This window comes from Gymnodraco acuticeps, unplaced genomic scaffold (assembly GCF_902827175.1).
Source record: "Gymnodraco acuticeps unplaced genomic scaffold, fGymAcu1.1, whole genome shotgun sequence".
Classification (NCBI taxonomy): Eukaryota; Metazoa; Chordata; class Actinopteri; order Perciformes; family Bathydraconidae; genus Gymnodraco; species Gymnodraco acuticeps.
Window position 1 is genome coordinate 429 of NW_022992004.1, and position 27,785 is coordinate 28,213.

Consider the following 27,785-nt stretch of genomic DNA (forward strand, 5'->3'; position numbering starts at 1 on the left):
CTGTAAATATTCCTCAAACTCTTCTCTCTTGGATTCGAGGAATTCCAAATTCTTGGGTCCGATTATTCTTTTGGACGGAAGCTGAGCGTCTGCAAACGTGCCTGGAATACAATCATAATAAATAAAGCTGAAAGCAGAGGATATATGATATAAGATACCGACGGTATAAGCTGGTATTGTGATATTGGGAAATATGAAAGAGTTTTAATGTTTTTTACCGTGAAACTCGGTGAGTTTTGATTCGAGGACGTAGAACTCCAGATATCTTCTGAAGACCGACCACTTCTCTGTTTCATGACCAACTGGAAGAAGAAGAAGATTAATAAATTACATTAATATGTACATAAGGAGAAAGTCTTTCACAATCAAATAGACATTTTACACAAGGTTCAGATACAGTTACTCTGTGGGGCTTTTATTTTGAAAAACAAGCCTCTCCTGGAGCTTGCTTTATTTACTTACTGTCGCTTTTATTTTGAAAAACAAGCCTCTCCTGGAGCTTGCTTTATGTATAGTTACTTACTGGCGATTTTATTTTGAAAAACAAGCCTCTCCTGGAGCCTCCAGTAAAGTATACACTTACGTTATGGGGCTTTTATTTTGAAAAACAAGCCTCTCCTGGAGCTTGCTTTATGTATAGTTACTTACTGTCGCTTTTATTTTTGAAAAACAAGCCTCTCCTGGAGCTTGCTTTATGTATAGTTACTTACTGGTGCTTTTATTTTGAAAAACAAGCCTCTCCTGGAGCCTGCAGTAAAGTATACACTTACTTGATGGGGCTTTTATTTTGAAACACAAGCCTCTCCTGGAGCATGCAGTTAAGTATCGCTTACGTTATGGGGCTTTTATTTTGAAAAACAAGCCTCTCCTGGAGCTTGCTTTAAGTATACAGTTACTTACTGGTGCTTTTATTTTGAAAAACAAGCCTCTCCTGGAGCTTGCTTTAAGTATACAGATACTTTATGGGGCTTTTATTTTGAAAGTAAACGCTGGGCTTTCATGGCAGGCTTACCCCGGATTTAACAGTATTTTGAACTTTCGTTTCATCACCCTCATCACATCTAAATCTAAGCCCATGTGACCTCGCTGGCGGAGGACTTTGTTACCTTCCTTCCTGTCGTTTCTCTCCACATCGATGTAGAACACGGGGATCTTGTCTCTCTTGTTGTCATCGTCACAGAGGTCGATGTACGGGATGCCGATGCTCCAGAAGGAAAGGTTCCTCAGAGACCCAGCTGAGCAGGGAGGCTCCGCGGGGGAGTCGTCCTCCATCACCACTGTCGCCTCCTCCACCTGCAAGGAGACACAAGTAGACAACATCTAAAATACTTTCCTATTTCCTTTCTATGAATTCACTTAGGACACAGCTTCCCTACAGTAGGACTAATGGTGTCTTTGATATAGAAACAAAGTAAAACTCGTTGTGTTACTAATTGAGAAAGGAGACAGTAACACCAATTCATTTGAGGGTGTTGAAGTGAGTCTTCATCCTCAGAGAAAGCTGTGCTAGTGTACAGACAGAACTCTTTGAATTAGGAAGAAGAAGTGAAACCCTCACCATGTCTTCGTCCATATCGTTCATGTTCAGGGGCGGCAACATCGCTCCCTCCATCGTCGTGTTTCGAAACACACCTTTTATTTTACTGCCAATCCTGCTGATCCCAAACGACTCACCTCGCTTCGACATGTTTCTACAGAGAACAGAGAAAATGACTCACTTTTAAAGAGTCCTCTCCTGCTGATGTTCAGGTGTATTTCAGTATGTAGTCCCTCTACTTTAAAGAGTCCTCTCCTGCTGATGTTCAGGTGTATATCAGTATGTAGTGTATCTACTTTAAAGAGTCCTCTCCTGCTGATGTTCAGGTGTATATCAGTATGTAGTGTATCTACTTTAAAGAGTCCTCTCCTGCTGATGTTCAGGTGTATATCAGTATGTAGTGTCTCTACTTTAAAGAGTGCTCTCCTGATGATGTTCAGGTGTATATCAGTATGTAGTGTCTCTACTTTAAAGAGTCCTCTCCTGCTGATGTTCAGGTGTATATCAGTATGTAGTGTCTCTACTTTAAAGAGTCCTCTCCTGCTGATGTTCAGGTGTATATCAGTATGTAATGTCTCTACTTTAAAGAGTCCTCTCCTGCTGATGTTCAGGTGTATATCAGTATGTAGTGCCTCTACTTTAAAGAGTCCTCTCCTACTGATGTTCAGGTGAATATCAGTATGTAGTGTCTCTACTTTAAAGAGTCCTCTCCTGCTGATGTTCAGGTGTATATCAGTATGTAGTGTCTCTACTTTAAAGAGTCCTCTCCTGCTGATGTTCAGGTGTATATCAGTATGTAGAGTCTCTACTTTAAAGAGTCCTCTCCTGCTGATGTTCAGGTGTATATCAGTATGTAGTGTCTCTACTTTAAAGAGTCCTCTCCTGCTGATGTTCAGGTGTATATCAGTATGTAGTGTCTCTACTTTAAAGAGTCATCTCCTGCTGATGTTCAGGTGTATATCAGTATGTAGTGTCTCTACTTTAAAGAGTCCTCTCCTGCTGATGTTCAGGTGTATATCAGTATGTAGAGTCTCTACTTTAAAGAGTCCTCTCCTGCTGATGTTCAGGTGTATATCAGTATGTAGTGTCTCTACTTTAAAGAGTCCTCTCCTGCTGATGTTCAGGTGTATATCAGTATGTAGAGTCTCTACTTTAAAGAGTCCTCTCCTGCTGATGTTCAGGTGTATATCAGTATGTAGTGTCTCTACTTTAAAGAGTCCTCTCCTGCTGATGTTCAGGTGTATATCAGTATGTAGTGTCTCTACTTTAAAGAGTCCTCTCCTGCTGATGTTCAGGTGTATATCAGTATGTAGAGTCTCTACTTTAAAGAGTCCTCTCCTGCTGATGTTCAGGTGTATATCAGTATGTAGTGTCTCTACTTTAAAGAGTCCTCTCCTGATGATGTTCAGGTGTATATCAGTATGTAGTGTCTCTACTTTAAAGAGTCCTCTCCTGCTGATGTTCAGGTGTATATCAGTATGTAGTATCTCTACTTTAAAGAGTCCTCTCCTGCTGATGTTCAGGTGTATATCAGTATGTAGTGTCTCTACTTTAAAGAGTCCTCTCCTGCTGATGTTCAGGTGTATATCAGTATGTAGTGTCTCTACTTTAAAGAGTCCTCTCCTGCTGATGTTCAGGTGTATATCAGTATGTAGTGTCTCTACTTTAAAGAGTCCTCTCCTGCTGATGTTCAGGTGTATATCAGTATGTAGTATCTCTACTTTAAAGAGTCCTCTCCTGCTGATGTTCAGGTGTATATCAGTATGTAGTGTCTCTACTTTAAAGAGTCCTCTCCTGCTGATGTTCAGGTGTATATCAGTATGTAGTGTCTCTACTTTAAAGAGTCCTCTCCTGCTGATGTTCAGGTGTATATCAGTATGTAGTGTCTCTGCTTTAAAGAGTCCTCTCCTGCTGATGTTCAGGTGTATATCAGTATGTAGTGTCTCTACTTTAAAGAGTCCTCTCCTGCTGATGTTCAGGTGTATATCAGTATGTAGTGTCTCTACTTTAAAGAGTCCTCTCCTGCTGATGTTCAGGTGTATATCAGTATGTAGTGTCTCTACTTTAAAGAGTCCTCTCCTGCTGATGTTCAGGTGTATATCAGTATGTAGTGTCTCTACTTTAAAGAGTCCTCTCCTGCTGATGTTCAGGTGTATATCAGTATGTAGTGTCTCTACTTTAAAGAGTCCTCTCCTGCTGATGTTCAGGTGTATATCAGTATGTAGTGTCTCTACTTTAAAGAGTCCTCTCCTGCTGATGTTCAGGTGTATATCAGTATGTAGTGTCTCTACTTTAAAGAGTCCTCTCCTGCTGATGTTCAGGTGTATATCAGTATGTAGTCTCTACTTTAAAGAGTCCTCTCCTGCTGATGTTCAGGTGTATATCAGTATGTAGTGTCTCTACTTTAAAGAGTCCTCTCCTGCTGATGTTCAGGTGTATATCAGTATGTAGTCTCTACTTTAAAGAGTCCTCTCCTGCTGATGTTCAGGTGTATATCAGTATGTAGTGTCTCTACTTTAAAGAGTCCTCTCCTGCTGATGTTCAGGTGTATATCAGTATGTAGTGTCTCTACTTTAAAGAGTCCTCTCCTGCTGATGTTCAGGTGTATATCAGTATGTAGTGTCTCTACTTTAAAGAGTCCTCTCCTGCTGATGTTCAGGTGTATATCAGTATGTAGTGTCTCTACTTTAAAGAGTCCTCTCCTGCTGATGTTCAGGTGTATATCAGTATGTAGTGTCTCTACTTTAAAGAGTCCTCTCCTGCTGATGTTCAGGTGTATATCAGTATGTAGTCTCTACTTTAAAGAGTCCTCTCCTGCTGATGTTCAGGTGTATATCAGTATGTAGTGTCTCTACTTTAAAGAGTCCTCTCCTGCTGATGTTCAGGTGTATATCAGTATGTAGTGTCTCTACTTTAAAGAGTCCTCTCCTGCTGATGTTCAGGTGTATATCAGTATGTAGTGTCTCTACTTTAAAGAGTCCTCTCCTGCTGATGTTCAGGTGTATATCAGTATGTAGTGTCTCTACTTTAAAGAGTCCTCTCCTGCTGATGTTCAGGTGTATATCAGTATGTAGTGTCTCTACTTTAAAGAGTCCTCTCCTGCTGATGTTCAGGTGTATATCAGTATGTAGTCTCTACTTTAAAGAGTCCTCTCCTGCTGATGTTCAGGTGTATATCAGTATGTAGTGTCTCTACTTTAAAGAGTCCTCTCCTGCTGATGTTCAGGTGTATATCAGTAGGTGGTGTCTCTACTTTAAAGAGTCCTCTCCTGCTGATGTTCAGGTGTATATCAGTATGTAGTCTCTACTTTAAAGAGTCCTCTCCTGCTGATGTTCAGGTGTATATCAGTATGTAGTGTCTCTACTTTAAAGAGTCCTCTCCTGCTGATGTTCAGATGTATATCAGTATGTAGTGTCTCTACTTTAAAGAGTCCTCTCCTGCTGATGTTCAGGTGTATATCAGTATGTAGTGTCTCTACTTTAAAGAGTCCTCTCCTGCTGATGTTCAGGTGTATATCAGTATGTAGTGTCTCTACTTTAAAGAGTCCTCTCCTGCTGATGTTCAGGTGTATATCAGTATGTAGTGTCTCTACTTTAAAGAGTCCTCTCCTGCTGATGTTCAGGTGTATATCAGTATGTAGTGTCTCTACTTTAAAGAGTCCTCTCCTGCTGATGTTCAGGTGTATATCAGTATGTAGTGTCTCTACTTTAAAGAGTCCTCTCCTGCTGATGTTCAGGTGTATATCAGTATGTAGTCTCTACTTTAAAGAGTCCTCTCCTGCTGATGTTCAGGTGTATATCAGTATGTAGTGTCTCTACTTTAAAGAGTCCTCTCCTGCTGATGTTCAGATGTATATCAGTATGTAGTGTCTCTACTTTAAAGAGTCCTCTCCTGCTGATGTTCAGGTGTATATCAGTATGTAGTGTCTCTACTTTAAAGAGTCCTCTCCTGCTGATGTTCAGGTGTATATCAGTATGTAGTGTCTCTACTTTAAAGAGTCCTCTCCTGCTGATGTTCAGGTGTATAATCTAGCTTCTAACACAATGTAAACAATACAGAATCATATAAACAGACATTTTCACATCATTTTGACTAAATATTTTTGCCACATTGACTCCCCGTGAGGACTTTTTAAAACCCATGTGGTGTTCAGAGATGCATTATTTAACTCAAACGTGAGGTTAAAACAAAAGTGCAATCATCAGCATGACATAGGAACAAGCACCAAAGCTCAGCCGTGTCTCCAGATGTTAAAATGTGTTAAAAATCTACAGTGAAATATAAAATGCATACATTCGAATGCAAAGCAGAACATGTATGCGTTCGAAGCAGAAAAAAAACAGCGTAATATGCCATCTGACAAAGGCCTGTGCTATAATGCTTCAATTAACTGCTATTCTTTATACTCAGATCAATAGCAGACAGAGGTGTTAAGTTATAAATCAAGGGTTTTTATTATTATTACAGCAGGGGTGGGGAACATCCTCCGAGGGCCGTACAAATGATTGAACTCAACCTCTGCTTAAAAAAACTAAAATCACAGCCCATTCATTTCACCTTTCTTTCATGCTGTGCAAAGAAAAAGCAAATCCAGAGATCTCACCATGACTCTCGTATGCATGCACGTGCACGGTGTGGCGTGACCACCAAAACAGAAAGATATGGACACAAGATGTGTGCAAATGTATTTAGTTTCCTATCCATGTGAACATGATTTAAGTGGGGGGGACCTAACCTCCTCTAGGGGGGTCCGAGGGGCATGCTCCACGGGAAGATTATTTTTAAAATATTGAAGTTAAAAGCATCAATCTGGTGCACTTTGAGAGCAACATTAAGAGATCTATGGATACATCTCAACACCATTTGAAACAGAACTGTAAACAGATTTTTCTTTTTGGATATTTTACAAACCACTCCCATTTTAAACTCTATTCTTGTTATTTTTAACAACTTTTTTGTGACTGTCATATAGTATTTTATACCTGTTTTTCATTTAGTCTCATTAATAACTATAATGATCATATCAAGGTGTGCCTTAACCTCACTGAGCTGAGGTTATTTGAGCCTCTCAGGAGAGAGCTCTCTTCCACCTGGTTGTAGAAAAGCTCTTTATATTCGTTAGCATAGCTAGCTAACCAGATGCTAACAACAACAGATCGCCACTGTGCTTACAACTAAAGACACAGCCACGCAAATACTGCGGCATGTGTACGGCTCCTTATGGGTACTGCAATATTTGAAGGGCTGGAGCGGCGTTCTGGTGCTCTCCGTCAACACTCCTTTCAGACGAGACATATACCACGTGAAGACACGTTACGCTCGTGTTGTGTTCAAGGAACCTGTCCTTGGCCAGGAAAAACAGACACTAGCTTGTTTAATTATTTTGCGGTCTAGATTTCTTCTTCTTTTTTGAAGTGAGAAGTTGTCCGGACTCCAAACCTCCCCCCCAAAACGAAAACTCTTCGGTTCTCCACGAATTACACAAGTCACCCAAATCAGCTAATTTGCATCACTGTGCATGCATCACTCTGAGCAGCTTTCAGCAGCGAAACATGCAGAACATTTACTCACCGACTCTCGTCACAACTGAAGCTATTTCTGGAACAAGATGCAAAGGCAACTTATGACCAGTTTGGATAAAACACCTTAAAAATGGTGTGTGTGTTCAGAGGACAGTTCTCACTACTGGACTCAGGTAGTTTGATAAACCGGTAACACTTTATGTTAAGGTACACTTATTCACCATCAACTAGTTGTTCATTCACATTAGACACAAACTACTAGCTTATTCTGTATGAACAAGACTTCACTTTAAAATAGGGAACATATTCTGAGTTAGAAATACCTAATTTTGAGTTATTTTGACACTTGTAGTTTCATTTCTTGTTACATAAGAATATATTTGTTCGGTGTTATTATGGGACAATTACTATTCTTGTGGTACTGCTGCCTTATTAGGCCCATATTGAGCTGAGCATATTAAGACCATAACTCACGTACAACAACGTCCTTACTTGCATTAGAGGGTTATTGAGGAAAAACTCTCAACTAATGGCCTAGTACTTGTAGAATATGGTCTTGTAGAATAAAGCATTAGTAAGTGTTTTATAATGACTAATAAAGAGCCTATATACTGCTAATATGCATGTTAATTAACAACTAGTTGATGGTGAATATGTGTACCTTAATATAAAGTGTTACCGATAAACCTATATTAAATAATTAGGCTGTTATTATATCCAACTAATGTTTACTGTGATAAACCCAGTTCACTTCATGGTTTCAATGAGAGTGACGAGGTGACCACAAGTGGGACAAAGAGTGTGTTTGTGTGGGACAATGCGGACAAGTAGTTTAGGTTTCAATATAATGTCCATCCAACCCTAAACAATAAACCTTTATATTGAAACTATAGCCTATAAATATGACTTACAACACTTTACTATAGGTGGATTTCTGACACAGCTAAGGGTGATAGCTCTCTTTTGTTTTCTAGCTATTGAATAATCAAATGCGGGACATCGTCTCAATTTGTGGGACACGGGGAAAATGATAAATATGCACAAAGCGGGACACCTGGTCACCCTAGTTTCAATATTTGTGGTGTTGATATCATGTGAATAAGAGCTGCAAATGTAATCCTTAAACTATTAATAAATGGCTGATTTTTTTTTACTAATATTTATACTGTTTTGGAACGGTTTCATTTTTTTTAATGATAATTCGATGTTTCCAGCTTCTTAAATGTGAATATTTCCACGTTTCCTAACCCCTCTATGACAGAGAACTAAATATCTAAAGTTACGTAGACATTTGGAAACACAAATAATAATTGTTCACTATTTCTAACAAGATATCGAGTCACTGCGGAAATCATTATCGGTTAATAAAAATTGGTAATCAGGTGTTTTCATTATAACCTATTCTCATTCTTAATTCCTATTTTTCCTCATTCTCTTTGCCACCATTCCCTGTGAAATATGCATTAACAGCAAAGTAAACATATAAATATAAATGATTAAACCAACCTGCTGATTCTGGAGTTCCTGGTTGGAGACTCTGCTCCCCTCAGCAGGTGTCTGAAGTACTGAACACAGACAAATAAACAAATAACAATTAATATACGAGTTGAAGCTTGAAACACACGCTAATACATTTCCCAAGTAAGAGTGCATTCTGTTGGACAGTTTCATTAATAATAAAGCAACACATCTTACAATACGATCAGTTGCTTTGATTTCTCTTTTCCAAAAGTGCTGATTCTGTGTCTGTAGCTTTAAATGCTAATGAGCTGCTGCTGGCCACGCCCCTCTGAGAGATGATTGGTTTAAAACAACACAATGGTGCTCTAGGAGGAGATTCAGGTGATAAAGTGTGGGGGGGGGGGGGGGGGTTAACATGGTTGCTGATTGGCTAATGGTTACACAAGCCAAAACATCGTTATGACATCACAAAGTGGCCAAAATCTGATCAGCTCATTTTCAGACAGGTTTTTATAGAAATGGATCAAAAAGAGAGAGAATCTTTGTTCCTGAAACTTTCAGAGTCTCTTTCCACAGAGGGGACACATGTTGATGTAGAAGAGACATGAAGAAGAGGGGACACATGTTGATGAAGAAGAGACATGAAGAAGAGGGGACACATGTTGATGAAGAAGAGACATGAAGAAGAGGGGACACATGTTGATGAAGAAGAGACATGAAGAAGAGGGGACACATGTTGATGAAGAAGAGACATGAAGAAGAGGGGACACATGTTGATGTAGAAGAGACATGAAGAAGAGGGGACACATGTTGATGAAGAAGAGACATGAAGAAGAGGGGACACATGTTGATGAAGAAGAGACATGAAGAAGAGGGGACACATGTTGATGAAGAAGAGACATGAAGAAGAGGGGACACATGTTGATGAAGAAGAGACATGAAGAAGAGGGGACACATGTTGATGAAGAAGAGACATGAAGAAGAGGGGACACATGTTGATGTAGAAGAGACATGAAGAAGAGGGGACACATGTTGATGAAGAAGAGACGTGAAGAAGAGGGGACACATGTTGATGTAGAAGAGACATGAAGAAGAGGGGACACATGTTGATGAAGAAGAGACGTGAAGAAGAGGGGACACATGTTGATGTAGAAGAGACGTGAAGAAGAGGGGACACATGTTGATGTAGAAGAGACATGAAGAAGAGGGGACACATGTTGATGTAGAAGAGACATGAAGAAGAGGGGACACATGTTGATGTAGAAGAGACATGAAGAAGAGGGGACACATGTTGATGAAGAAGAGACATGAAGAAGAGGGGACACATGTTGATGTAGAAGAGACATGAAGAAGAGGGGACACATGTTGATGAAGAAGAGACATGAAGAAGAGGGGACACATGTTGATGAAGAAGAGACATGAAGAAGAGGGGACACATGTTGATGTAGAAGAGACATGAAGAAGAGGGGACACATGTTGATGAAGAAGAGACGTGACGAAGAGGGGACACATGTTGATGTAGAAGAGACATGAAGAAGAGGGGACACATGTTGATGTAGAAGAGACATGAAGAAGAGGGGACACATGTTGATGAAGAAGAGACATGAAGAAGAGGGGACACATGTTGATGTAGAAGAGACATGAAGAAGAGGGGACACATGTTGATGTAGAAGAGACATGAAGAAGAGGGGACACATGTTGATGAAGAAGAGACATGAAGAAGAGGGGACACATGTTGATGTAGAAGAGACATGAAGAAGAGGGGACACATGTTGATGTAGAAGAGACATGAAGAAGAGGGGACACATGTTGATGAAGAAGAGACATGAAGAAGAGGGGACACATGTTGATGTAGAAGAGACATGAAGAAGAGGGGACACATGTTGATGTAGAAGAGACATGAAGAAGAGGGGACACATGTTGATGTAGAAGAGACATGAAGAAGAGGGGACGCATGTTGATGTAGAAGAGACATGAAGAAGAGGGGACACATGCTGATGAAGAAGAGACATGATGAAGAGGGGACACATGTTGATGTAGAAGAGACATGAAGAAGAGGGGACACATGTTGATGAAGAAGAGACATGAAGAAGAGGGGACACATGTTGATGTAGAAGAGACATGAAGAAGAGGGGACACATGTTGATGTAGAAGAGACATGAAGAAGAGGGGACACATGTTGATGAAGAAGAGACATGAAGAAGAGGGGACACATGTTGATGTAGAAGAGACATGAAGAAGAGGGGACACATGTTGATGTAGAAGAGACATGAAGAAGAGGGGACACATGTTGATGAAGAAGAGACATGAAGAAGAGGGGACACATGTTGATGTAGAAGAGACATGAAGAAGAGGGGACACATGTTGATGTAGAAGAGACATGAAGAAGAGGGGACACATGTTGATGTAGAAGAGACATGAAGAAGAGGGGACGCATGTTGATGTAGAAGAGACATGAAGAAGAGGGGACACATGCTGATGAAGAAGAGACATGATGAAGAGGGGACACATGTTGATGTAGAAGAGACATGAAGAAGAGGGGACACATGTTGATGTAGAAGAGACATGAAGAAGAGGGGACACATGCTGATGAAGAAGAGACATGAAGAAGAGGGGACACATGTTGATGTAGAAGAGACATGAAGAAGAGGGGACACATGCTGATGTAGAAGAGACATGATGAAGAGGGGACACATGCTGATGTAGAAGAGACATGAAGAAGAGGGGACACATGTTGATGTAGAAGAGACATGAACAAGTGGATCTTGCAGAATAGGTGACCTTTAAATCCAAGTGTTATTCACACAAACAAAAAAATATGTGCATTTACTCTAAAGTTATTTGCAGATATTCAAACCATATTGAAGTAGATTGGCTGTATCACATGCTAACAAAGAGCTGTCACCTCGTCACTGTGGCAGAACATGGGGGTGAAGACACTCTCCAGCAGAGACAGCACGTGTTCGTACGCTTCAAACAGGCAGTGCATCGTCTGGAGCTTCACCACGCCGCCGTACGGCCCTATAGCAACTGAGAGAGACAGGACAGTAAACAACAACAACAACAACAGAAACATGAAGCACGTAAGGGTTTCACCACGCCGCCGTACGGACCTATAGCAACTGAGAGAGACAGGACAGTAAACAACAACAGAAACATGAAGCACGTAAGGGTTTCACCACGCCACCGTACGGACCTATAGCAACTGAGAGACACAGGACAGTAAACAACAACAACAGAAACATGTAGCAAGTAAGGGTTTCACCACGCCGCCGTACGGACCTATAGCAACTGAGAGAGACAGGACAGTAAACAACAACAACAGAAACATGAAGCACGTAAGGGTTTCACCACGCCGCCGTACGGACCTATAGCAACTGAGAGAGACAGGACAGTAAACAACAACAACAGAAACATGAAGCACGTAAGGGTTTCACCACGCCGCCGTACGGACCTATAGCAACTGAGAGACACAGGACAGTAAACAACAACAGAAACATGAAGCACGTAAGGGTTTCACCACGCCACCGTACGGACCTATAGCAACTGAGAGACACAGGACAGTAAACAACAACAGAAACATGAAGCACGTAAGGGTTTCACCACGCCACCGTACGGACCTATAGCAACTGAGAGACACAGGACAGTAAACAACAACAACAGAAACATGTAGCAAGTAAGGGTTTCACCACGCCGCCGTACGGACCTATAGCAACTGAGAGAGACAGGACAGTAAATAACAACAACAGAAACATGAAGCGCATAAGAGTTTCACCACGCCGCCGTACGGACCTATAGCAACTGAGAGACACAGGACAGTAAACAACAACAACAGAAACATGAAGCACGTAAGGGTTTCACCACGCCGCCGTACGGACCTATAGCAACTGAGAGAGACAGGACAGTAAACAACAACAACAGAAACATGAAGCGCATAAGAGTTTCACCACGCCGCCGTACGGACCTATAGCAACTGAGAGACACAGGACAGTAAACAACAACAACAGAAACATGAAGCACGTAAGGGTTTCACCACGCCACCGTACGGACCTATAGCAACTGAGAGACACAGGACCGTAAATAACAACAACAACAGAAACATGAAGCACGTAAGGGTTTCACCACGCCGCCGTACGGACCTATAGCAACTGAGAGACACAGGACAGTAAACAACAACAACAACAGAAACATGTAGCAAGTAAGAGTTTCACCACGCCGCCGTACGGACCTATAGCAACTGAGAGACACAGGACAGTAAACAACAACAACAACAGAAACATGTAGCAAGTAAGAGTTTCACCACGCCGCCGTACGGACCTATAGCAACTGAGAGACACAGGACAGTAAACAACAACAACAACAGAAACATGTAGCAAGTAAGAGTTTCACCACGCCGCCGTACGGACCTATAGCAACTGAGAGACACAGGACAGTAAACAACAACAGAAACATGAAGCACGTAAGGGTTTCACCACGCCACCGTACGGACCTATAGCAACTGAGAGACACAGGACAGTAAACAACAACAGAAACATGAAGCACGTAAGGGTTTCACCACGCCACCGTACGGACCTATAGCAACTGAGAGACACAGGACAGTAAACAACAACAACAGAAACATGTAGCAAGTAAGGGTTTCACCACGCCGCCGTACGGACCTATAGCAACTGAGAGAGACAGGACAGTAAATAACAACAACAGAAACATGAAGCGCATAAGAGTTTCACCACGCCGCCGTACGGACCTATAGCAACTGAGAGACACAGGACAGTAAACAACAACAACAGAAACATGAAGCACGTAAGGGTTTCACCACGCCGCCGTACGGACCTATAGCAACTGAGAGAGACAGGACAGTAAACAACAACAACAGAAACATGAAGCGCATAAGAGTTTCACCACGCCGCCGTACGGACCTATAGCAACTGAGAGACACAGGACAGTAAACAACAACAACAGAAACATGAAGCACGTAAGGGTTTCACCACGCCACCGTACGGACCTATAGCAACTGAGAGACACAGGACCGTAAATAACAACAACAACAGAAACATGAAGCACGTAAGGGTTTCACCACGCCGCCGTACGGACCTATAGCAACTGAGAGACACAGGACAGTAAACAACAACAACAACAGAAACATGTAGCAAGTAAGAGTTTCACCACGCCGCCGTACGGACCTATAGCAACTGAGAGACACAGGACCGTAAATAACAACAACAACAGAAACATGAAGCACGTAAGGGTTTCACCACGCCGCCGTACGGACCTATAGCAACTGAGAGACACAGGACAGTAAACAACAACAACAACAGAAACATGTAGCAAGTAAGAGTTTCACCACGCCGCCGTACGGACCTATAGCAACTGAGAGACACAGGACAGTAAACACCAACAACAGAAACATGAAGCAAGTAAGAGTTTCACCACGCCGCCGTACGGACCTATAGCAACTGAGAGACACAGGACAGTAAACAACAACAACAACAGAAACATGTAGCAAGTAAGAGTTTCACCACGCCGCCGTACGGACCTATAGCAACTGAGAGACACAGGACAGTAAACAACAACAACAACAGAAACATGTAGCAAGTAAGAGTTTCACCACGCCGCCGTACGGACCTATAGCAACTGAGAGACACAGGACAGTAAACAACAATTAAGTGTTAATACTACAAATCAACACTGAAATATATAATCAGTGTATTTATGAGGTTGTAAAGCCCTAAATCAGCAGTGAAAGATATATCCAGTGTATCTACACTGAACAAAAATATAAACGCAACACTTTTGTTTTTGCTCCCATTTTTCATGAGATGAACTCAAAGATCTAAAACATTTTCTATAAACACAAAATAACCATTTATCTCAAATATTGTTCACAAATCTGAAAGAATGTGTGATAGTGAGCACTTCTCCTTTGCCGAGATAATCCATCCCACCTCACAGGTGTGGCATATCAAGATGCTGATTAGACAGCATGATTATTGCACAGGTGTGCCTTAGGCTGGCCACAATAAAAGGCCACTCGGAAACGTGCAGTTTTGCTTTATTGGGGGGGTCTGGGGGGGTCCGAAAACCAGTCAGTATCTGGTGTGAGGGGTAGGATTAGGGGTAGGGGTAGGGTTAGGGTTAGGGTTAGGGTAATGTTGTGAATTGAGTGGCCTGTGTTCGTCATCCATAACATACGCCTGCCCATACCATAACCCCACCACCACCATGGGCCACTCGATTCACAACATTACCCTAACCCTAACCCTACCCCTAATTCTAACCCTCACACCAGATACTGCCTGGTTTTCGGACCCCCCCAGACCCCCCCAATAAAGCAAAACTGCACGTTTCAGAGTGGCCTTTTATTGTGGCCAGCCTAAGGCACACCTGTGCAATAATCATGCTGTCTAATCAGCATCTTGATATGCCACACCTGTGAGGTGGGATGGATTATCTCGGCAAAGGAGAAGTGCTCACTATCACAGATTCTTTCAGATTTGTGAACAATATTTGAGAGAAATGGTTATTTTGTGTAAATAGAAAATGTTTTAGATCTTTGAGTTCATCTTATGAAAAATGGGAGCAAAAACAAAAGTGTTGCGTTTATATTTTTGTTCAGTGTATGAAGTTTCAAAGCCTCTCACTGTTCCTGATCTCGTCCACGATGAAGGGGTCGAAGCTGATCTTGTCGATGCTCTCCTCGAGGCAGTACGTCTCGTAGATGTGAACGACCTCTCCGTGCAAACGCTGCAGCTCAGAGTCACTCAGATCAGGACTCAGGATCTTATCGTTGAACTCCTCTGCAGGAAAAACAACCACACGGGTCAGTGCTGGGGAAACACTGAATGTCCTCTTCCAATATGAGAGTAACATGATAACAAGGAAAAGTCAGAATTTTGAGGAAAAGTCAGAATTTTGAGAGAAAGTCAGAATTGTGTTCATGACAGGATGTATGATTACAAGAACCGGTATTCCTCCATCTTGTGACTGTGTAACTCCCTCTCTTGATATCAGCATGTGAAGGACACTGTTCAGGAACTAGTTGATGCTCTGTATGTGATGACTCCTTCCATTCTGGAGAGGATCACAGATACATGGATCCTGAGTTGAAGCTCAAGCCGGGGACCAGGGAGAGTTAACATTTTTGAGTTTTTGAGAAAAAGTCTGAATTTTTTGATTTTAACAAAAAGTCAGAAATTCAAGTAAAGTCAGAATTTTGAGAAAAAGTCAGAATTTTTTGATTTTGAGAAAAAGTCAGAATTTTGAGAGAAAGTCAGAATTTTGAGAAAAAGTCAGAATTTTGAGAGAAAGTCAGAATTTTGAGAGAAAGTCAGAATTTTAAGAGAAAGTCCGAATTTTGAGAGAAAGTCCGAATTTTGAGAGAAAGTCAGAATGTTGATATATAAGCTATTCTGTATGTGATGACTACATTCTTGAGAGGATCATAAATACATGGATCCTGATATTGAAGCTCAAGCCGGTGACCAGTGAGATTTTTCCCACAGTCAGTCAGACATATTCTAACAGTCCATAAAATGAACCGTCCTGTCGTTTCATTTAGTTTTTGTACGAAGCACGTACCCACGGTGAGGCAGAACTGCAGCACATGCACGGCTCCTTCCTGCTTCAGGAAGTTCATGAAGCGGAAAAGTAGATCCTGCTGTTCCCGGATCTCCTTCAGGTCCAGCTTCAACACCTGCAAGACAACAGGGAGGGTTTGCATGAAACACTGCAAAAATACCCTTCTGCTGGTCTTTATCTGATGGTTACTGGACTGAACTGAGATATATTTATCGTTGTCATCATAGCTGGACAACAGGAAATACAACACCTTTGATACGCAAGCAACCTTTTTCAAATCAGTGTGGTGATTTCCTCCCAATTTCACAGTAATGTCCCTTCAAATCAAAATGTGAATTAGTCTCTTTTATCTTAGAAATACTAAGTAATGAGTTTGTTACGGTAAATGTACAGTACTTATTCTATTTATCAGGTTTTCTCAACCCCGCAAAGCTACACACACACACACACACACACACACCCACACACACACCAGAGTTCCCGTTAGAATATGTTTTCTCCGGTCAACATGTCCGTTAAAGTTGAAATCTTCCGGACAAAATGAGAAAAGTGCCGGTCAAAGGTCTTCTTTGTTATTTATTGAGCTTTAAAACAAATTAATATGATTCGATATTAAACAAACTAATTCTAGTAGATTAACTACATTATTCAAAAGTGAACAGTAACTTACAATAACACGGGAATAATAAACGGAGCGCTCTCTCCCTCTCCTGACAGCCCGTCAGTCTCATGCAGCTCGCGGATCAGTAGTGAGTGACCCGACAGTAAAACTAAACATATCTATAACTAGTTACGGTAGTTTGAGAGGTCATTAAAATAGCTACGTGTGATATTCTAACCTGAAGTTTGTTTTGTTTGCTCACCGCTGATCATGCAGAGCTGCGTGTCGACTCGTCAGCAGCAGCTGATCTCTCTCTCCCGTCAGATTAGACTTCACTCGCGTTTATGTCCATATCGATCAGATCCAGCTAGTTCTAGCTATTGATATGACTACCTGCTTATTAAAAGACACCTAAACAATAAGCGTTGCTATGCAACCGGGTGAGGCCACAAAGTATAGCGCAGCATTATGCATTTGTTTACATGCCCACCGGAACCCCGAGGCATTACCAACAGATCAACGCACAATCAACCCATCCAGGACATCTCTCTCTCCATATTACGTGTTAGACATTAGAATTGACTATTCTTGTCTGTCACACACTCTTTTGTCTGTCACATAAGTGGTGCAAGTTGCGCAACTGATGTAATATTGCGCTAACGGCCCGTCCACACAGCAGCTTTTGGCGATTTGTCCACCGCTTCCAGCGCGTCTCCGCCCATTGACTTTGAATGGGGATGACGTCACTTTCCCTCGCTTGTCGCCGAACTGCATTGTGGGGGGGCGAGGCGAAGATTTCCAGGATTTCCAGGATGTTCAGGATTCCAAAGTTGAACATTGTTCAACTTTTGAGGCTGAGCTGGAAGCGACAGCCAATCAGATCCGTTTATGCAAATCTGACAGTTCAAGCGCTAGCCAATCAAACCGCGTGCAAGCTGGGAGAACCAGACCCGCAGTTCATTTCTATATTCCACAAAAGTGGAGGAGAAGTTAGTTATTGCGGTAGCAAATCACCCGGTTCTTTATGACCAGTCCCTATTTACTTACCGGGATACAAACCGGAGGAACCAGGCATGGAGGGAGGTGGCAGAGACAGTGGGTGAAACTGGTAGGTTTTCGCTCGTTTGGGGATTTTATATCCAGTTTACTTCGTTGCTAGTTTACTTCGTTGCTAGCAAGCATAGACAGTATCATTAGCCAGCATGGAATGTAGCATAAAATAGCACCATAAACATTAATCTCATAAATGTTCAAAATGTTAAAAAAATAAATGTTCATCATAGCCCTTCCTATTTGACAATAGTGTAGAAGAACCGGGTTTTTTTGCTTTGTATGTCGGGGGCGGGATATTCATGTGATATTCATGTGATTGGTTGTTGGTCGCGAAATCCCCAAGCTGTCAGACACGCCCAGCTCCAGGATTTTCAAGATTTGGTCAAAGCTGCTGTGTGGACACACCGTAAGGGGAAATTATTTTGAACGGACACTTTGACCGGAGAGATTTAGATTTGCCGGTCTTCTGCATATTTTACCGGTCGTAGTCCGGTAATTACCGGCTAACGGGAACTCTGACACACACACACTTATTTTCTTGCTTTTACCGAATGGGTTATCTGTAGTTTACTTTTGGATTATTTTATTCTATTTATTCTCTTGATTTTTTCCTTTTTTGAGGCCATGTACGCATCGTTTACAAACCCTGCATGTATGCTAATGTTTTTAAACTGTCCAAGCACTTTGAGCTGCATCCTGTGAAGGAAAAGTGCTTTAAATATAAAGCTTTAATAGTATTAATATCAGAAAACACAAGATAAACAAAGGAGACGCAGACATATGATGAGGTGGCGGAGGGGGATACAGGTTCAGGAAACTAGAGTAAGTTTTAATTTCATTTTAATTTGTATTAAAAAGCGAGGTACTCACAGACTGCTTCTTGTTGCTGACTTCGGCGTATTTCTGTAAAAAAGGAACGAGTGGAGACGGGGGCTCGGTGGCCGGATCGAGCTGGAGACACAAAAGAGAAGCAAAAACATGATTTAATCAAATGATCCCATAACCAATACACGAGGAAGTGGACAAGAAAGAAACCGCCACTCCAATTGGTTTAAAAAGGTTACATTTCCACGCAGCAGATTATTTGTTCTTATATTCCCTGATTTACCTGTAAAGTAAGAGGATCAGTATTTATGAAATGTTTTGTTCACTTACTGGAGTGTCATCAACAAATATCAGCACCATGAGGTTCACAGTATCCTGGAAAACAAAGAGAAACATTACATTTTAGTATTTTATATTAAAAAACCTTTAAAACACAGAGTGGAAAGTGAGTTTTGGCCATAATTATGAAGCTATTTCATATTATTTCCATCTAAAAACAAAGAAACATTCTTACACAATCTAATGCTCTTCATAGTTACTAATTCAATCTTAAACGGTCGATTGAATTAAAGGGTTTTCTTGTACAATAAACCAAATAAATGATATTATTTTAAGGTGTTACACAATTCCTACAGTGCTTAACTCATAACACAGTCAGACGAAACATGAACCCGTGCTTTAACATCAGTGTAGACTCTTAGTAGTTGTTTATTTGATCATAAAAGCACAGTTACTCACAGGGTCGGCCATGAAGTCCATGGTGGGCAACATGACGGATCCAGACATCACCTCCCGCAGCAGCAGAGACAGAGACCTGCGTTAAAAAAGGTTTAGAATATATTTAAAGGTCCCCTATTACGCAAAATCCACTTTCTCATGTCTTCTTGCAGGTGACCGATAAATAAAAACTATAAAAAGGATATTTGTTGACACTCGTCTACCCTGAGAGCCGGTGGTTGTGCAGGGAAATGCTGTCGTCAAAAGTCAACATTATTGTCAATCTTTCAATGTGTGTGTACAGACTTTCAATGTGTGTGTACAGACTTTCAATGTGTGTGTACAGACTTTCAATGTGTGTGTACAGACTTTCAATGTGTGTGTACAGACTTTCAATGTGTGTGTACAGACTTTCAATGTGTGTGTACAAACTTTCAATGTGTGTGTACAGACTTTCAATGTGTGTGTACAGACTTTCAATGTGTGTGTACAGACTTTCAATGTGTGTGTACAAACTTTCAATGTGTGTGTACAGACTTTCAATGTGTGTGTACAGACTTTCAATGTGTGTGTACAGACTTTCAATGTGTGTGTACAGACTTTCAATGTGTGTGTTCCCTACAATCCAGAGGAATAAAACATTAAACACAAGGTATGTTTACACACTCATTGACTGCGTGTCGCTGTCGCCATCTATACTAGTCATTTTTAAACAATTTGAGAAACACTTTGAATTTATTTATTTCAAAGGTGAAATGTTACCAATATACTCACAGACCACTAGGGGTCGCTCACAAAGATTATAGTTTATAGTATATAGTATTTGTATACACTTCTCTACCCTGACAGGTAAATGCTGTACGTGTCCTACCTGCAGTCGGTGGCTTTGGGCGGCATGACGTAAGGAAACAGCATCTCTGTGAGTTTCCGGAGGTAGAGCAGCTCGTCTTTGCGGCTGCGCAGCGCGATGTGGAGATCAGCGCCGAATTCATCCAGAGCCGCCTGCTGCAAACCCTCCACACTCTGAACTACACACACATATAATCAGAGTTACTGAGGGTCCCTGAACGCACCACTCCCTGAACGCACCACACTCTGAACTACACACAGAAATAATCAGAGTTACTGAGGGTCCCTGAACGCACCACACTCTGAACTACACACACATATAATCAGAGTTACTGAGGGTCCCTGAACGCACCACACTCTGAACTACACACACATATAATCAAAGTTACTGAGGGTCCCTGAACGCACCACACTCTGAACTACACACACATATAATCAAAGTTACTGAGGGTCCCTGAACGCACCACACTCTGAACTACACACACATATAATCAAAGTTACTGAGGGTCCCTGAACGCACCACACTCTGAACTACACACATATAATCAAAGTTACTGAGGGTCCCTGAACGCACCATACTCTGAACTACACACACATATAATCAAAGTTACTGAGGGTCCCTGAACGCACCACACTCTGAACTACACACACATATATTCAAAGTTACTGAGGGTCCCTGAACGCACCACACTCTGAACTACACACACATATCATCAGAGTTACTGAGGGTCCCTGAACGCACCACACTCTGAACTACACACACATATAATCAGAGTTACTGAGGGTCCCTGAACACATCACACTCTGAACTACACACACATATAATCAGAGTTACTGAGGGTCCCTGAACGCACCACACTCTGAACTACACACACATATAATCAGAGTTACTGAGGGTCCCTGAACACATCACACTCTGAACTACACACACATATCATCAGAGTTACTGAGGGTCCCTGAACGCACCACACTCTGAACTACACACACATATAATCAGAGTTACTGAGGGTCCCTGAACGCACCACACTCTGAACTACACAGAAATATTCAGAGTTACTGAGGGTCCCTGAACGCACCACACTCTGAACTACACACATATCTAATCAGTTACTGAGGGTCCCTGAACGCACCACACTCTGAACTACACACACATATAATCAAAGTTACTGAGGGTCCCTGAACGCACCACACTCTGAACTACACACACATATATTCAAAGTTACTGAGGGTCCCTGAACGCACCTTACTCTGAACTACACACACATATAATCAGAGTTACTGAGGGTCCCTGAACGCATCACACTCTGAACTACACACACATATAATCAGAGTTACTGAGGGTCCCTGAACGCACCACACTCTGAACTACACACACATATAATCAGAGTTACTGAGGGTCCCTGAACGCACCACACTATGAACTACACACACATATAATCAGAGTTACTGAGGGTCCCTGAACGCACTACACTCTGAACTACACACACATATAATCAAAGTTACTGAGGGTCCCTGAACGCATCACACTCTGAACTACACACACATATAATCAGAGTTACTGAGGGTCCCTGAACGCACCACACTCTGAACTACACACACATATAATCAGAGTTACTGAGGGTCCCTGAACGCACCACACTCTGAACTACACACAGAACCAGCTGGAGGTTACTGAGGGTCCCTGAACGCACCACACACATCTTAATGGTTGATATTTCAAAAAATCCCCACGAAGGTTGTTTATCACGGGGGAAATTGGGTTTTGTGACAGTTTAGAATGAAAGATAAATAGAAATATGTTATACATGTAAGAAGTTAAAGATAAAAAGATTTAAATAAAAGATACAAAATTGAAAGCAAAAATGTGAAGAAAGAGAAAATGAAATGAAGATAGGAAGCGAAAGTAAAGTAGCTGAATCACTGGGTTAGCTTGAAGTGTGATTAAATAAATGAATATAAATGCACTTAATATTACATGGCTTAGTCGGATACTCGATTCTGATTGGTCGATTGTGACGTTTCAGAGGTCAATAGGACAATACAGATTCTTACCTTTTCTATGAGCTTTTGCAATAATTTCAATGTGCTTCATTCCAGCTTTCATCACTTTGTCTGCAAACACAGCAGGGACATCAACCTGCCGCCAAACACACGGAGTACAAGACCGTTTGTGTGATGAAATGTCACTATAAAGAACATTTAATAATAAAATCAATGATATCTAGTGGCCTGTTGGAATTCATCCTTTTCTTTATCTGACATTTTATTCACAAAAACTAACATTTGAAGACTTTTGATGATTAGAAATGTTTTTTTAACAGCCTCTCTCGCTGACACGGACCTTCTGAGCGCGGCGGACGAGAACCGAGGCGAAGAAACGAAAAGTCATCCTGAGTTCATCGACACACGCATCGTCGTCCGTGATGTCCCTGAAAACAGGAAGAAGGAGATTTTATTTACTCATTCATCCAAATAGTTATCACCGTAATAAACCGTATTTAATTTAGTCTTAATGTACAATATTACATTTTACATTCTGTTCTCGTAGACGGAGGCATATATCAATATTCCAATTACTTATATAGACTATTCTTTCACTATTCCTATTTAATTTGTATTTACTTGCTCTATTTTATCTGTTTTATTGTGTTCTGTTGGAGGAGCCTGTGACCTCAGATGTTCATAAGATAAGTTAAATAATACTTTATTGATCCCAAATTGGGAAATGTTTGCGTTGCAGCAGCATACAAAGACAAGGCATTGTACAATCACAATGTAAAGACAAGAAATACACAAGAAAGTAGAAAATATACATGTTGAATTTACATTATCCCGCTTATTAAAAGGCCACATTCTCAACAAAGTAACGACTCCCAATATTAATTGAAATGCTTTTTAAAAATAGTTGTATTGATTTAAATTGACATGCATCCGCTAAGAGAAATAGTCCGTTGTTACCGTTTGAACTAACGTAGCAACGGCATGAACTGCTTCGATGGCGTGTTTGAGGAGTTACAGATTTGAAAACATCGCTGCTTGCTTTAAAAGTAGCACAATTCATTTTGTCAAAGCTTGGAAAGTATCTAGATATCCTGCCCTAATGCCAAAGGAACTGCACACTGAATATGTTTTGATGTCTATGTCGGGACCGTTGCGTAAAAAGGAGGGTTTCTGCCCCGTTACTTCTCCGCTGTCTTCTTGTCCCGGCCAAACTGTATACAGTTCAATCGACCGGACTTCTTTCTGCAGATGTGAGCGTCCTTAACAACGAAGACAGCGGTCTGTTCTGGATTAACAACGTGTCACGTGTTCTGGATTGACCAATCAGAATCGAGTATTCAACTAAGCCATGTAATAAATATACACAAGTATGTGACGGATGGGATATTAAATATGAAACTGAATATATAAGTGATTTTATTCTAAGAGAAACTATGGAGCTTCCTTGTATCATATTCTATTTACATGTATAGAGACTTCTTGCACTATTTGTTATTTGTATTTTATGATATATGTGGCATTGTTGGAGGAGCTCAGGTCCATTTCTACACTGTAGCTTTATGTGACGATAAAACCTTTGAATCTTAAAACAACTTCTAAATAACACTGTGAACAAGGAAACACTCACCGGTACCACGGGTACACAAAGTTCTCCAGAACTAACTCGAACACCTACAGGTAGAAGGGAGAAGGAGACAACACAGAAATCTCAGCTGATGTGTTTTGAAGTTTACAGACACAGATAATCATTTAAAAAGGGAGAAAGAATGCTTTTCAATTATACGTTCAATATGTCTTTCTGGAGTTATTAACAATTCCTTTTTTATAATTAAGTAATCTAGGCAATACATTAAGATATTTTCAGTTTTTTATACATTATTTTTGACTCTTGGTATGAACTTAAAACCTGAACTCTGAACTACACACACATATATTCAAAGTTACTGAGTGTCCCTGAACGCACCACACTCTGAACTACACACAGAAACAGCTGGAAGTTACTGAGGGTTATTTATCATGGAGGAAATTGGGTTTTGTGATATGAACTTAAAACCTAGATTCACGACTGGATTAACCTCTTCATGTTTATTGATCCGGTTTAAGGAGAAGTACGCACTGTTGTGAAGTTATTTATCTCGTGCAGGAATCCTGAAGTCAGATGTAAAACCTCTAAGACCTTCTTTAAGACGCTTTCCATACGTTTTAAGACCTCATCGCCACTTGGAGTTCTAACCGGTTACCATGGCGACACACTTTACCTCACATTGACTATAGTATTGATTGTCCTTCCTCCTTATCTTCCAACCATTTGGACGCAGACTTGCATTTCCCCATAACGATGTTGTTTAGCAACCGGCGTAAACGGACCTTCACGCTATCAAGCAGTGAGCGTGCGATGTCCTGTTCAGTTGACGTCAAAAAAACAAGCTACAAAATGTAACACCTTGGAAAATGCCGTTTAATAGCCTTCATTTTCGCTAAATTGATTTATCAACTTGTAATACTTCTTAAGACCCCGCGGACACCCTGTCGTGCCACAAAGCATGATATAATCCAGTGTTTTTGAGAAGACTAAGCTTCGTGTTTGCATATATTTCGTTGCTGTAGGAGACGAAACAATAATGGTATTATAAAGGGCAGAAAGAAAGACGAAACAAGTTGAATAACATTATGAGAAAGTGGAAGCGTAGTGTACAAAAGTAAGACGCTACCAATTGTAGACGTGAATCATAACGGACGTACCTCTGCTGCTGAAGCGTCGACCTTTGAAGGAACTTTCAGGTCTAACCACGGCTGATAGTTCTCCAGCAGCAGCGTCGGCCTGCAGGGAATTCAACATTTGTGAAATCAGAGCGACTTGGTGAAGGGATGAGGACACGAGAAAGTACAGAAATCATGACGTAAATCTCCAGGTGTGCTCCACAGTGTGGTCCATGGCTGACGGTTTGTTATGACATGCAGCAAACACTAGGTGTGGACGAAGGCTTTTAATTCAACTAGTACCTCTAACTACTCCTCTTGATGTGTTTGCCCCATTTACACCAAAGCAGATTCCTGGTATGTGCAAACCGGATTCTGAAGTGTTCCCTGGCTAGATCAAGCTTGAAGATATATAGATATATAAATAATAAAACAACGTACCGGTGGCGTTTGCACTTCACCTTCCCGCACACGGCGCAGCTGTGACCCAGAGGAAACAGTTCCTGCTCCTGACGCTGCGGAGGACAAAGGATTCATGTTATTCATATTCAGAAATCACATTATAGTCTAGTTACCAGCTCTTAAAGGGCCCATGTCATGCTTTTCTGGTTATCACCCGTCCCCTTGTGTTATGAAGCTTCTGCATGTAAACGGTCTGCAGAGTCAAAGACCCTCAAAGTGCACCCTGTAGCGAGTAACTCTAACACAGAGAAGACCTGTCTGTGCTGCCCCAGAACGCCTCGTTGGACATTTATCTTTTTCCATTGTTTACTTCCTGGGTTCTGTGACGTGCCCATACCCAAATGGACTCTTTGACCTTTTAACGTGGAGCCGTTACGTTACGTCCGTTACGCGGACTTCCTCTCACTCACACACTCAATCTTTTCTCAGCTGCAGCTCCGCCGATTTCTCCTCCCTGAGACGGCGGGACGCGGCGAGGCTGTGAGTCTGTGTGTGCAGACTCACAGCCAGGCTGCGGGTGTGTGTGTGTGTTCGGGCTGGGTTTCGCTGTCTCGCAGACGGCCACTGGGCTCACAGGGGGGGGGCAGGAGCTCCAACAAGCCGTGTACAGAGAGTGAATACACATGCTATACAGAGATGCTGTGAGAAACCAATGTGAGTTTGGAACATTGAACAATGTGAATCTATTCTATAAACCTCAACAATGGAACTATGATCAGTGGAAATGGCCGTGACATGGGACCTTTACGTCCTGCTGTGAACCCAGAAGTGTTGAGTACTGTAATGTTTTATGATAGAAATGTTTAGTAGGGTCTCCAGCACTTGCTAACCTGCACATGTTGGGCTCACAATAAGCTGAGTTCATTACCAGTATAGCTTCTGTTGACAGTAGTTTAGAAATGACTTGGCCATTAAGTAAATATAAAAAGGCCTTACACACTGTGCAGCTAAAGGGTTAACGTGTGAGTTACTTTGTTCCTCTGCTTCACGGGGAAGAAGATGTTTGGAACGAGGGACTCCGGTCCGAGGGAGCAGTAGAAGGTGGTGACGCCGGCGAGGAACGACCAGAAGACCATCAGGACGTGGAGATACCTGGAGAGGGACGAGTAAACCGCATTAAAACTCAACAGAAACGCTCACGAACACTGATCTAACCCAGGAGCTGTAACCTGAGCTTCGTCTGGGGCTCTTGGGGCTGCATCATGCACGAAAGGCGCTATATCAATAAAGTAACCACAATTGGAATTAAAGTCAATTTAAGACCTGTTCACTGTTCATGTTTTATGGTTCATTGATATAATTCTTTCTGTTTTTAATGATGTTTTCTGTCACACACTGTAAAGCACTTTGGGCTGCGTAAGGTGCAATGTAAATAAAGTGTATTATTGTGACTCCCTCTGAGTGCAGACTGAACCTGCCACTGTTGAGCCAATAGAAACACTGATTTCATGCATGCTGTGTGTGTTTTCTACCTGTTTAGCAGCAGTGTGAGCGCCACCAGAGACAGCAGCAGGAAGCAGAAGACTGGGTACTGACGTCCCACTTCCCTCAGGACGTCTATCTTCAGACCCAGCTTCACTTTCTCTACAAACATTAAAAAACCTGCCATCCTGTCGTCAAAGAACCTGCGGACCAGAGAGAGACGTTACAGACGGTGACACCCAGGAAACAGGCGCTATTTACGGGTTCAAATTACACTATAAGCTGCTTTAATGACTTACAGCCAGAGGAGAGAGAAGTACTCAGATCTTGTACTTGAGTAAAAGTAGAAGTACTCAGATCTTGAGTAAAAGTAGAAGTACCAGAGTGTAGGAATACTCTGTTACAGTAAAAGTCCTGCATTCAAAATGTTCCTCAAGTGAAAGTAGAAAAGTATTGTGTCATGGTGCAGATTGGTCCATTTCAGAATAATATATATGATATGTTTTATAATGATTGATCATGAAAGTGTTCTCAAAGCTGGTGAAGGTGCAGCTAGTTTGAAGTACTTTGTATACTGCAGGGTAGCTGGTGGATTTACTCCAGGTGGAACTAAAGTCTGATTCAACACTTGATTAGATTTACCATCATTCATCCAGATCTGTGAAGTAACTAAAGGGATTAAATACATGTCAAAGTACACCATCTCAAAAGTGTACTTAAGTACTTGAGGAAATGTACTTAGTTACTTTACACCACTAAAATACATTTTAACAGATTAAATGTAGCTCGACGACAGCTAGCCCTAGTTAGCTCACGGTGCTAACAGTAGAGATTTACCTTAATACTGCAGGAGAACTTCTTCATATAAAACACATTTTATCCACAAGTCTTCAGCTGCCGGGCAGGATAATTCCCAGGTTCAAGTTTCCAACGTGTTTACTTCATGTTTTCCTTCTGTTTATTTGTTATGTATCCGGATTAAAGTCCCAACTGACTTCCAGTCTGTTGTTTTTCAGTTTACATTTAACCACGCCCACTTTCACATGACTCTATATACAGC

The 27,785-nt window shown here is 41.5% G+C and overlaps 1 protein-coding gene across 1 annotated transcript; it reads right to left on the reverse strand.

Annotated features, from left to right (window-relative positions):
* On the reverse strand, positions 1 to 27,785 carry LOC117536446 (sorting nexin-14-like; the record flags this gene model as incomplete). The annotated part of the gene is given in 20 exon segments (XM_034201306.1): positions 1 to 101; positions 219 to 302; positions 1,107 to 1,293; positions 1,559 to 1,691; positions 8,566 to 8,624; positions 11,426 to 11,550; positions 15,159 to 15,314; positions 16,096 to 16,210; positions 18,620 to 18,700; positions 18,905 to 18,949; positions 19,313 to 19,388; positions 20,163 to 20,319; positions 22,193 to 22,277; positions 22,482 to 22,569; positions 23,769 to 23,812; positions 24,884 to 24,962; positions 25,283 to 25,356; positions 26,275 to 26,395; positions 26,776 to 26,928; positions 27,563 to 27,785. Coding segments are annotated over 19 exon segments (1,947 nt in total), but the record flags the coding sequence as incomplete, so codon positions are not given.